At 42.0% G+C, this 12,150-nt stretch overlaps 1 protein-coding gene across 1 annotated transcript in view; it reads right to left on the bottom strand.

The window, feature by feature from the left end:
* The window catches only part of MYO5A (myosin VA), a 92,266-nt gene that overhangs the window by 33,308 nt on the left and 46,808 nt on the right, over nucleotides 1-12,150 (bottom strand). Inside the window, exons 11-19 of the mRNA XM_069866734.1 lie at nucleotides 12,003-12,084; nucleotides 9,298-9,438; nucleotides 8,420-8,545; nucleotides 7,017-7,100; nucleotides 3,740-3,901; nucleotides 2,690-2,787; nucleotides 1,944-2,030; nucleotides 1,748-1,856; nucleotides 10-221 (exon numbers count right to left, since the gene is read on the bottom strand). Coding sequence (XP_069722835.1) covers nucleotides 10-221; nucleotides 1,748-1,856; nucleotides 1,944-2,030; nucleotides 2,690-2,787; nucleotides 3,740-3,901; nucleotides 7,017-7,100; nucleotides 8,420-8,545; nucleotides 9,298-9,438; nucleotides 12,003-12,084 — 1,101 coding nt within the window. The remainder of the gene's footprint in view (nucleotides 1-9; nucleotides 222-1,747; nucleotides 1,857-1,943; nucleotides 2,031-2,689; nucleotides 2,788-3,739; nucleotides 3,902-7,016; nucleotides 7,101-8,419; nucleotides 8,546-9,297; nucleotides 9,439-12,002; nucleotides 12,085-12,150) is intronic.

Below are 12,150 nucleotides of genomic sequence, written 5' to 3'. Positions count from 1 at the left end.
GTTGCTTACCATCGTGCCTGGTACCCTCTGACGTGTCTCTGAATGGTGATGGCAGCCTTCCTCATACGCACGTACTTCTTTCGCATCAGCCAGCCTCGGATTGTCTTTTGGATGCGGATACAGGCAGCTCTCAACTTATCTGCCCTTATTTTTTCCAGATAGGCTACTTGACCAGCCCGGAAAAATATTTTTGTCTTACCAAACTGGTACTTATCCTTGTCCTATTTTCAGAGGTAAAAAAAGGATCAGTTACAGTATTAAATGTTAGTGGATTAAAAAAAAGGCATGAAGGGCTAAATGAAAGTACAGTTAATAAAGATGCAAAATTATCTGTGTGATATTCCAAGTAAACCTAGACTTAAATTAAGTAGAGGAGGAGTGTATTTTCTCTGTTAACAAATTAATACGCTAAGGTCATAAGTGTGGTCTAAAGGAGTAACGTGAGATTACTGCTAAGATAAGAATGCCACAAAGATTATAAACCGTGAAAGGCTAAAGGAGGTGATGAAGGGGCCCAGAGAACAAAAGCAATACAGGCAACGAACATGTATGATTTCCTGCTTAAATTGTAGATGATCCTTCTGAATGGTACATCTTCAATCATATTACACAGTACAAACAAAACAGCTGGGGCTTCAAACACGTGCGCATCATTTACTGCACCAGCACTAAGCCAGAACAAAGCATCTTGCTGCTGCTCAAACGTATCTGAAATGTCAGAACTAAACTAGAATGAGAATAACATACTATTTCTATCGGTTGTCGTACTCCTTGGAGGGATAAAGAATATATAAATATGAGAATATATAAATTGTATGAGAGTATATAAAGGTACATTGAAATAAAAATTGTTAATTGTTTGATGTTAAATTAAAAGGGACAGCAGACAGAGAACTACAGATTAGGATACATTTAACACTACACATTAACAGTATAGATACAGATACACATATAAACCAAAAGATTTTAGTTTCGCCCACCCAATGACACAGAAATTAAAAAGCCAAGCCCCAGCCTGCCTGCACAGTATTTCTATCTTTGTTTCTATAAATACCCCAGTACTGGCATTGCAATCCAGCAAGGTAAGCTTTCCTGCTTTAGTATCTACAGTAAACTTTGTCTCTTTCTCTTTCTAACTGATATTCCTGAGTTAAGTCTCAGTTAACCACCTTCTACTGAGAACTGGCTGGAAATGTCTCTTTGCAGCCTGCCTGCCCTCTGCTCTTCATCAGTCCTTAAGAAATCTCAAGAAACCACCAGTTCAAGTGCAAGCCAGTGGTGTGGATGGCATAGCCTGGGAATATAAAGCTGCAGCTGGAGGCAGGAGGCAAAGCAAGAGGCTGCTGAGATGCAAGGGCAGCCCCAGTGCTAAGGAGGGAGATACGTCACAAGGATGAAAGAAGTGAAAAGGGTTCTTGAGTACAGGAGCTGAGAGGAGCAGTGTGCAAGACAAAAACACATACAGACAGAAACACCTCCACAACAGAAGACCTCTGGATAACTACACCTTACTTAAGGTGTGGTTAATGCATCTTGCTGTTAAGCAAGGTAAGGCTCACTCTCAACCCACCCACACTTAAAATCACTTTCCTCCTTTCCGATGACACAGTGAGAAATTCTACAGTTCTTGTGCTAATATTGGTGGTTCAGTACTTTGTAGAAGTACTAAAATAGTGTGGCTGAGGGAGTAAGGGATGCTATCTTTAGTCGTTCACATTCCAAATACTCCCAGCTCTAAGTCTAGTACCAGAATCAGCTTCTCCAGGACATTTTTACACGTCTGCTTTCGGTCACTAAGGACATCTCTCTGCTTCATTAGAACACGATAACGGCTGAAGAACTCTTGGTATGTCCACCTGTCCCAAAAACAGAGACAGCGTCAGTCCCAACAACGAATATTTCTCTTAAAAAGAAGAACTGCAGCTGGAAGCAGTCAAACACACCTGGAGGGGAAGCCAGCTGCACTGATTCGGATGGTCTCCAGGACACCACAAGCTCTCAGCTGCTGCACTGCCCGCTTCTCATCGAATCTACATAGGAATAAAAAGAGCCCGTGGGCATTACATGGGATCTCTGGCCCTGCACACACTTAGGGCAGGAGCAGCACGGAGGGGGAGCAGGGCTGGGATATGATGGGTGGTTAAGAGGTCCAGCTAGTGCTTCTGCAGCTCAGGAATAACAAGAGAACAGCCTGACCATGGAACTGCCCGAGCCTGCTGGCTGCTGGAAGCTCCTCATCCCGTCCTGCTTCCCCATGGCCTGCCCCATAGCCATGGGAGTCTTTGCGTGCCCCAATTTTAATTCGACTTTTAAAAGGAAGCTCTAAGCAAGTTCATATATGAAAAAAGATAATGAGTAAGACAACAGAATCTGTAAAAGCAAATCCCAGCAAATGTCAAATGAACTCAAGGAGTGCAAACTGCCAGTCACATTTAAAACAGCTAGCAGTGAGAATGCTGATATTTTTGCTCATCTACCACCATAAACAAAATAACAGCCCCAAGTTTTTCTCCTCCTATCCTCCTGCTGTAAGTACACATACACACGCAAAATAAGTCCATAATGAGAGAAAGCAGACACACCACCTCACTCCTGAGTGAGCACGGGTTAGCAGAACCTCAGTCCTCCAAGGCCTTGGGCAATTCCCTCCCACACACCAGCTACACGAACCACACATGAACCAGCTTACGTGAAGGGAAACTTGAAGTCGTTAGGCTTAATACAGCGCACATAGTGTGGAGTTGTAGCGTTCAGGGTTTCCATCAGCAGATGAAGAGAATTTCGAAACTTTTGAAAAAGAAAATGGGAAAAATGTAAGGGAATAGATGAACAAGCTCAGTCATGTTTGAGATAACCCCAGGAAGCGGATGTGTTGCTTATTTGTAATAATGCTTTTGGTAATAAAACACCAGCTTGTTTTTGTTACGGCAATAGCTTTTAGTTTCAGATACCACCTTTGGGTGAGTTATGCTGCAGTGAGACTTACTTTTACAGGAGTACAGCTGCTATCTTTGTTAAGGGATCGACAACCATCCAAGACAGCAGACAAAGCTCAGGCATTTTTGGTGATTTTATCAGAACTCTGAGCACTCAAGAGATGTGGCTGGTTCATCTGCAAGAACTGGCAGGGGACTCTGATACAAAGAACTTATGCTCCCTGAGAACTAATTTATATCCCAGGCTGTGCTACAGTAACATAAAAAGAGTTATCCACACAGACCTCCTGAAACCCCCAGGCAAAAGAATAACGCCACTACTCACTACCGAAGTGGTAGAAGCTGGCAAGTAGATAAAACCTGAGTACTAAGCTGTTGAAGAAGCTCCCCTTGGCTCCTGTGTATAGTTTGAGGGACAACCTGTCATGTACAAAACACTGACTGGGGGCACAACCATCTTCAGAAAACACCTGTTGAATCTGTTGAGTGGAAAGCAACAGAGAAGCAAATTCTCCAGTCATACTGATCTGCATACTTTTAATTTTCAAAGGTTGTCAGCATGCAGCATGTTAAATCTATTTTGAAAAAACTGAGTTTTGGTTTTGGCATCACAATAAGAACTGAGTTCCCTGAAACTGTGGCCCAAAATGTATTAGTAATTAGAGTATATTTGCTCCAAACTGTAAGTCATAGTTGGCTACACCCGTCTCAAAAATCAAGAAGCACCAGCACACCCTGAGACCTATGAGACAGAGGCAGGCAAAAGGAGAAATTGTTTAATAGACCTGAATCTTCAGACTCACTTGATGTCCCACAGTTTTCTTATGCTCCTTGCTGGCCTGACCTGGCCTGGCCTTGGCAGGTTTTACAGCTGTTCGAGACAGAGGCACGCGCCCTGAAGGAGTTGCTGATGTGGGACTGAGGACCTTCTCCTCATCCTGGAATAACTCCGGCAGCAGCTTAAACTGGTATAATAGCAGAAAAAGCAGAGGGTAAGAATCCAGCAAGTGAATGCACCCTTTTGTGTTTAAGGCAGTTGGAACCCAGGCTCAGTTTTTGTAAGCACTGGGTTTTTTCCTAACTCCACATGGGGACAAATGCAAAAAAAAGCATCCAAGCTAGTCAAATAGCGAGTGGGCCATTATCTAGTACTAAAAATTTTGTGGGTTTGATCAGTGACTCTCCTTCTGAAGACAGAATTCTGATTTGAGATTCTTTTTCATAGAGCCAGCAATAGCTTCTGTGTGAAACTGTTAGATACTGACAGCAGTTTCATAAGTACCAATTGCCATTATATATGGCTGCTTTGATCTAAGAAGGAAACAACAGGGTCCTCTCACATTCCAGTGGTACATCAGACTCCTTTGTGGCTGAGAAATATCTAGGACACTGAGTAACTCAGCAGGCAACAAAGAACATTCCTGCTTTATCACTCTAAATTGAAATAATCTACTTAAAAGAGGAACCATCAACTAAAAAAAAACCTCAGCCAGATTTATCTGACTGAAGATCTACTCTCAGGCCAGTGGGAGTGGAGGAAAAACCTGAGACATCTTTCCAAACATCACTCAGGGCTTCTGGTTCCCTGTCTCCAATGGCTACAAAATACACCCATTATAGTAGCTGCTGCTTTGAAGTAACTTATAACTAAAAATAGCACCACTAGGTCTTTCCACTGAAAACTGTAGCACTTCAGAAGCATTATAGGAGTAAGAAAACCTGAACTTCTCTACCTGTCAATGAATAATCTTTTATCTAGCATCTGTGCGTTTTCTCCCAAGAGATAGGAGCATTCAGTACTAGAAAGTGTTTGGGCTAAGTACAACCTAAAAAATAAAAGAATTGGTTTTGCCTTATAAAACTTGGCGAGCATGTACAATATCGAACAAAACATGCTGCGCAACAAAATGGTACTTGTGCTCTGTGGTTGTACCAGATGGGCTAGCAGAAGGCATCAAATGTTCCTCAGCAGCACCTAGCACAGCACTCCAGCATAATATAATGACTATGACTGCTACACAGGTATCCTGAATTCCTGGACTAAAAAAGGAGTACCACAGCTTAGCTTTCTCTCACCTGAGCTGGCCAGATCAGGAGCATGATCACCTTAGATCATCCCAGTAGGTGGTGGAAGAATGAGATTTCCAAAGGGTCATTTAGCCTGTCTCCTTCCACGGACTCAACTAAAAGTTCAGGGTGATCAGGCCACCACCACGTCATCCCGGTGCCTGCAGTCAGATGGAGTGAGTCCATACACACAAGCATCTGAGCTGCAGACAAGTCTTTTCATCTCATAAAGTAACTTATCTGAATGCAATATGCACTGTCTGAAATTCCTGATGCTCTCACACACCAGGGTTGGGATAGAAAAGGGGTTCCCAGTGTCCTGATTATACTGCCCCGATGGCTGAGTTCTTCTAAGCTATTGGTACCTAAGACTCACTCGTTTTTCCAGCCCTGGGAAATTCTGCCTGTAAAAATGGACAAGTGCATTTCAAAGGTGTCATTTTCATAGATGCTGCCACAGTTACTGCACGCAGAAGAAAGGAGTTTGGCTGAGATGATCCACACTGAGGGTGGGGGGGAGCATTCATGTTTTCACTGGGTTTGGGTTTTAGTATTTTAACAATTTTCTTTGTTTTGCAGAGCACTAGGAGTGTTCAAATAGAGGGAAAACACTGATCAAAAGGCAGATCATTCAATGGTAGAAAACAAGCAAGCAAGCAGTTTTCCCCCTGTAGTTTTTCAGACGACTTAACAGACATGCTGCTAACAATCTTACACATCATTTCTTTTAACAGAAGAACTTAACAACATGCCAGTAGCAAGCACAAAAGCTAAGGACTGTTGTATTCCTTTCATGACACATGCATGGAAACCGAACCAGTTCAAAGAGGTCCTGTAGGTGGATTTATAGAGAAGGCCAAAATAAATAGCTAAATACTACAGTGCCTGCCAAGAGCAACGTGTGTCATGCACTTTAGAGAGCAAAGAAGCATTCAAGCTGTGTGTGAGAGTATGTGTACGGGCAGGATGACAGATGATGCATTCAATTTAGAATTACCTTCTGTTGAATGTGCACGGCAAACCCAGAAAACAGTGACAACAATAAAAAAAAAAATTAGAAATGCAATCCCATTACAATTGCTAATAAAGAGGGCCTGCTGAAAAATAAAAATTAAATCTTCTTTTGAAGAAAGCCTTCACTCAAACCGCTACAACGCTTCTCTCAGCAGAAAAGTCTGCTGTGGTTTTTCATTTTACTACGTTTTAATTATTTACCTTCATATATCTGCTCAGAATAGAAAGAGAAGGGAAAAACATTGGTTTTCCTGATAAATGGTGTAATTTTAAATAGCCTGTCCTTGATAGCCAGCTTCCTGGGCCATCAGAGCTAGCAAATTCCCAACAGCCATCACAGTACAATGTCAAGTTAATTGTCTTTACATTTCAGAAGAGCACAACTAACATTTTTGCTAGAAGAAGACAATGCCACCAAAGGCCTGTTTTATAATGCATACTTCATGCTGCGTTTTTCAATTCAGATGTTATCTTTCTTTCATAGATCAAGAAGGCAAGACTCCATAAATTGTGGTTCATGTGCTTAGGGTCTACACATTTTATTCCCCTCTCATTTTGCTTCTGGAACAGGATTTGTATCTCCTCCAGAAATTTTATGCTCAATTGTCAGGCCACAAACAAGGAGCTTCTGTTTCCAGATTACAAAATTAAGGGCTTAACTGTTAAGCCTTTTTGTACTACTATAGTATGTTAGAAGTCCTTGGTGCCTTTAGAGAAAAGATAACAAAGTTTTCTGAGAAGTTAAAATAAAAAGCCACAAAAAACCCCAAACCGATCAAAAAAACCCAGCCAGTGAATTCAGTGGTTAAATATAAACTTATCTTACACGGAGCAAAATGAGGCTACAGGACTTTGTAAATTCATGCAGATAACCAAGTAAAAGACAAATTATCTTGAATTTCAGTTGATCTGTTACTAAGGGAGAAGTATTTCCTAGGTTTATAAGAAATTTTGTACGATTCCTAATTCAATGGCAAAAGAAGAAAAAAAGATACTAACCTTACTTGATTTTAGGACCTTAATTTGTTCTTCATAAACTGTGTCTTTATTCTTTTCCAAAAAGCCTTCACATTGATATTCCACCTGAAAAGCACCATGTTAGAAAAAAGTATTAAATGTATTTAAAAATAATATTTTGCATAGAATTCACCAGCTGTAACATTCATATTTAAACCAAATAATTCTTGCAGATGTTGAAAATATCAGGTACCATGTGGATCTTCGTTAAATACAGATTTTCCTCCAAGTGGGTGCTTTCCAGCAAAATGTAAACATAGAGATGAATGCAGTTACTGCATTATACCAGATATATTTCACTGCTGAGACGTGCTTGTGGTAAGACAGCATGATTGGTTACCGTAAAGGTGAAGAATCAAAATGTGTGTTAAGCAGCTCCTCCACTGAAGTTACCAGCTCTGCAAAATAGTTTGAAATCCAGATGCAGCTGAGAGCAAAGCAGACACTCATCTCATCAGCTGAGAGGCAATAAGTAGATCTGCCCACAGCTTACTACAAAAATGCCTCATTTGTACTCAGGAGAACTAAACACAGAAGAAATAAAAAGTCTGAATGTTGTGACAACATATGGTTGGACTCGATGATCCGGTAGGGTCTTTTCCAACCAGGTGATTCTATGATATAACAACCCTCTATCATGGGGCCACGGAGTCTCCTGGAGCAAAGAACAGCTGGAGCATCAGATGAAAACCCTAGTATTTATTTCACTGTCCTAACTGAGGTTGAACAAAACCAAAAAAACTATTGTCAAAAGTCTATATCTTAGAATTCAATATTAACTAATGTAAGTACGCTAACTCTCATTAAGCGCCTCATCCTAACTCTTCAATCTTGTATCAGCAGAAGTGCAGACTATAAAATCCAGAGTAGACCCTAACAGGGTCTATGATTCTATGATTCCCGTCCTTACTGCGGGAGACCATGCCACGAGAGGGCAGCAGAATCTCTGCCTTCTCCCAAAGAAGAAAGCTGTCAAGGCATAGGGGTTACCAACCTGCCAGCTACAGCTTTATTTTTACCTTCAAGATGTCTATATGCATTCATGTAAGCGTAAAATGCTTATCACAGATGGTGCATTGGAGCTTAGAGCTTTATCAATACTTGCTTGGAGCTACTTTTAGCTTCCCTTGGTCCTCACTGCTCAGACTAGGGACAGGAAAGCCTTGTTTTCAAATACCAAGTTTAGCATAATGAACAGTATATGAAATACTAATTAACTGTTGTCTCATAACCAAATAAAACAGAACTCGTTAATTATCTTGCAAGAAGCCAAGCAGAGCCAGGAACAACAGTGCTCAGCTGCTGCCCACAACAACTCTCCACCCAGAACCCCCTCCCGCACACACTCTCAGCATGGAAAGAGGTACAAGAGAAAAAGTCCTTACCTTGTCAGCAAAGTGCTTGATGATAAAAGCCTTATTTGACAAACGTGGTTTTTCAAAGAGGGCACACTTATTCAAATGAGTATTGTAGAGTTTTTGGGCCCAAGTGTCATCTGAGCCTTTTGGCATCTAAGGAAGACAACACAATCATTTAAAACATCGAGAACTCTTTGACGGCAAAAGAAACTAAGATGTCAGGGGATAACACTTTATGGTTTGCTTTCCAAGTCCCAGCTCCTTAGATTTCCAGCACTGCCAAAAGCAAGGAAGCCGGTAAGCAGATACGCGCTTGCGTTTTTAATGTTCTGGACTGGGCATAGCTGCTATGTGACATATAACAACACTAATAACGTCACACAGCTGAAGGTGGGGATCCAAGAGGTAAGTTATCTGACTAAACAGCTTCTCAGTGGGTCAGAACTCACCCACCACCATTAGAGGTAGCTTGGGATGCTTTGTAATACACAAGAATACCAAGCTGGGTTTCCGCTGAGGTAGACACCACACACCACCCCCTGCATATGGCTTGGCATAAATGAAACTAAAATAAAAGACAAAAGGTGAGACACCAAGCAAGAGGCAATTTGGAGAAATCCGAAATGACTGCATTTGCTGCACCCAGGAAAAAGAAAGTTGCCAGAGTCAAAACAAAGCTTGATCAGAGACACAGAAACAGATACAGACACATGTTGGAGAGGAGGGGGAAAAAAAGCACTGTTTTTTCTCCTCCTGTAATTGCTAATTCTGTTCATACATTCTCCAAATCCTTTCAACAGCAGAGTGTCAAAATGATGGCTGTACATGAATGACTTTTCCCTGCGAGGCCCCAGAAGCAGAACAACTGTTGACCTCCTTCTCTGTGAAAGGTCTTGAACACATACCTTGCACTCCTCATCCAACAGATCCAGAATTCCCATTTTGGCCTCTATAAGGTTGATGCAAGGCTGATTGTCATAGAAATCAATCAAGGTCCATGGTATTTGTTCCTTCATATATTCTTCTTGTTCCAGCTTAAAGACATGCTACAGGGCAAAAAGAAGACAGATTTCTGTGAAATAAAATGCAGAATAAATACATCCAGCTCTCACATGAATTCATCTTGGCACATAAATTCAGGCTGTCAAGTGACACACTAGTTCAACTAAATAAACCCTTTAACAAGTACGTGTATGAAAAATAAATTAACCTTTTATCCACATCTAAAAATCAACAGACTAAATCCAAGCACTCATCCATATTCTCTGCAAAGAAGGTCTATTTTTTCCTATCTTTTTACTATACTGCCCCACCATACTATAAACTCTTTTATTAAAAACAAAAACCATCAAAACCCAGATAAAGCCTCAAGGGCAGGACCAGCAAGCTATAAAGTGGGAAGTGCCATGCATTTATGAATCTGAAGTTATGAATACTGCTCCAATTCAAGTAAAATTTCACTATAAATACTTTTGCATTCCCTTGTAAAAGAAGAGAGCTCCATTTCCTCTTAAATGGCTGATGATTTTTTTCCCTCTGATGATACACTGCATTAAAATGCAATTATGGTTGGACTCGATGATCCAGTGGGTCTCTTCCAACCTGGTTATTCTATGATTCTGTGATTCTATGAAAATATACTCTTCAGCAAAAACCTGCAAGGACAATTCTAGGAGTATTAGCAAAAGAAATCCTTTTAGCAAAATCTTGTGGAAGATTTACCTGGTGCGAAGATCAATAACAATGTAGTTGCATATTTATTCAAAAATACTGCCACGAAAATACCTGCACAGCTTTAATGAAATGTGCACAGGAGGTGAATTAAAACTTCAGGGGAAAAAAGATAGTAAGATATTAAACAGGCAAACCGTGGTCTTAATAGCAGAAGCACTCCTTAAAAACAAAAAGACTGGCAAGTCCAGTTATTTTAAATGATGTTTTATCTCCCATTTAAATTTTAATGTGTGCTAACCGCTCTGGCAGGCAGAATTGAACCCAGGGAATATCCTAGCCAGCAGCAGAGAGCAGCACTGCAGGTAGGGCTCGGAGGGTGCCGCAAACACATGTGAAGCCTGCCTCAGCTGCCCTCTGAGCTCAGGTACAAGTCCACGGTCGCTTCACAGCTCTCACATGCACCTGCCAGATAGCAGAAAACTACCCCAACGAAGCGGTTTATCCCTTTTATGTCATTAGCCCAACACCATCCTTTCCCAAGCAGCGTTCCTTAATGGTGCCCGCGGGAGCCATTCCCACCCCGCCGCTTAACAGCCGGCTTACACGCCGAGTTAATTCCTGACAGGAAAGCCAGTGGTAGCATTTTATTGACGAGTCATACCCAACTCAAGTCATGAAAGAAAACATAAAACCATTTCTCCGCTGTAAAGGAATTAGCAATTATGTGGGGAAAAATGTTTTCAGACCAGATTTTCCCTACAGGTTGTGGGTGGCAAGGCACCGGGGAGGCCAGGCAGTCCCAAGCAGCCCTCAATTTAAAACAACTTCCATCCAGGACATGGCAGCCTAATGGGTCCATGCTCTCAAAAGGGTTTGGGTTGGAAGGGACCTTAAAGATCACCTAGTTCAAGATCATCAGTGTTCACCGGTGCTGTGTGTGGTAGCTCGGCGGGGCATCAACACAAAAGCCCTGTCCTCCATGAGACAAGCGCTTACAGCAACAACACAAGGGGGAAGGAAACACAGGGATGGTTTTCTTCTTTACTAAAGAAGAAAACCCTTAGAATTCTGGCAGTGACCAGATTTTTGCTGTAGAGCTGAGAAAACTCCAAGATACCTAGTGCTTAGCACCTATGACACCCTGCTTAAAGAGGTGAAGCCAGCTGCGGCACTACCAGCATGGAAAGGGAACACTGGGGCTGGAAGGCCCAGCCTCTGTTCCAGCAACCAGCTTACTCCCTGACATGCATCCCTGCTGCTGGGAGGGACAACAGCACGGAGGTATCCGGTCCTTCGAGCACACACTCTCTGCCTGTAAAGACAGTTCAAAGCTATTCCTGTACTGCAGCACAGCCTAGCAACAGAGCTGGCATAAATAACTTGCCTCATCACTATGCAGGTAAGATATATAATTACAAACGTCACTAGGGCTGAGGAAAGAGGGAATCGTGATCTTTCTGGAGGAGGAGGAAGAGGCGCTTCTTGCCATATGTCAGTCACCAACTTCAGGATGCGGGTGAAAACCCTTAAAAATAACACCAGGGGAGGAAGTGCGGATGGCAAATTTCCAGCAGCAGAGCCCTGCTCTCTGCTGCTTGTGCACAGCCTCTTATGGAGGTTACGGAGACACAGCTAACTCCAACTTCATTCACACATTGCCCTCACTGACAGGCAATCTCAGGGTCTTAATTGCCAAGCGCCGCTTCTGTCTTATAATTGTTACTGTGATCGGAATTTCAAATAGTCCCAGAGCAGCAGTTAGTCATAAAATCTATTTCTAGGAGATAGCCGATCTTTCCCCATCCCCCAAAGCCCACGGCCAGGACAGCTGGTTAATAGACTGAAGGAATTCATCGTAACCACTGGGGACCCAATTAGCAGAATGGACTTGGGTAAGGGGAAAGGGAAGAGGAAATGCCAGTCATTTCCTACTTACCATATTGAACTGCTGCTGCAGTTTTTCATTGGCATAGTTGATACAGAACTGTTCAAAGCTGTTGATTTCGAATGTCTCAAATCTAAAATATGCAGATACTCAAAATTACTAGTGCAGTGAAAAAAACAAGATTAAATGACCCCATCGT

This window comes from Phaenicophaeus curvirostris, chromosome 12, assembly GCF_032191515.1.
Source record: "Phaenicophaeus curvirostris isolate KB17595 chromosome 12, BPBGC_Pcur_1.0, whole genome shotgun sequence".
Lineage (NCBI taxonomy): Eukaryota > Metazoa > Chordata > Aves > Cuculiformes > Cuculidae > Phaenicophaeus > Phaenicophaeus curvirostris.
This window is presented reverse-complemented; position numbering and strand designations above follow the sequence as displayed.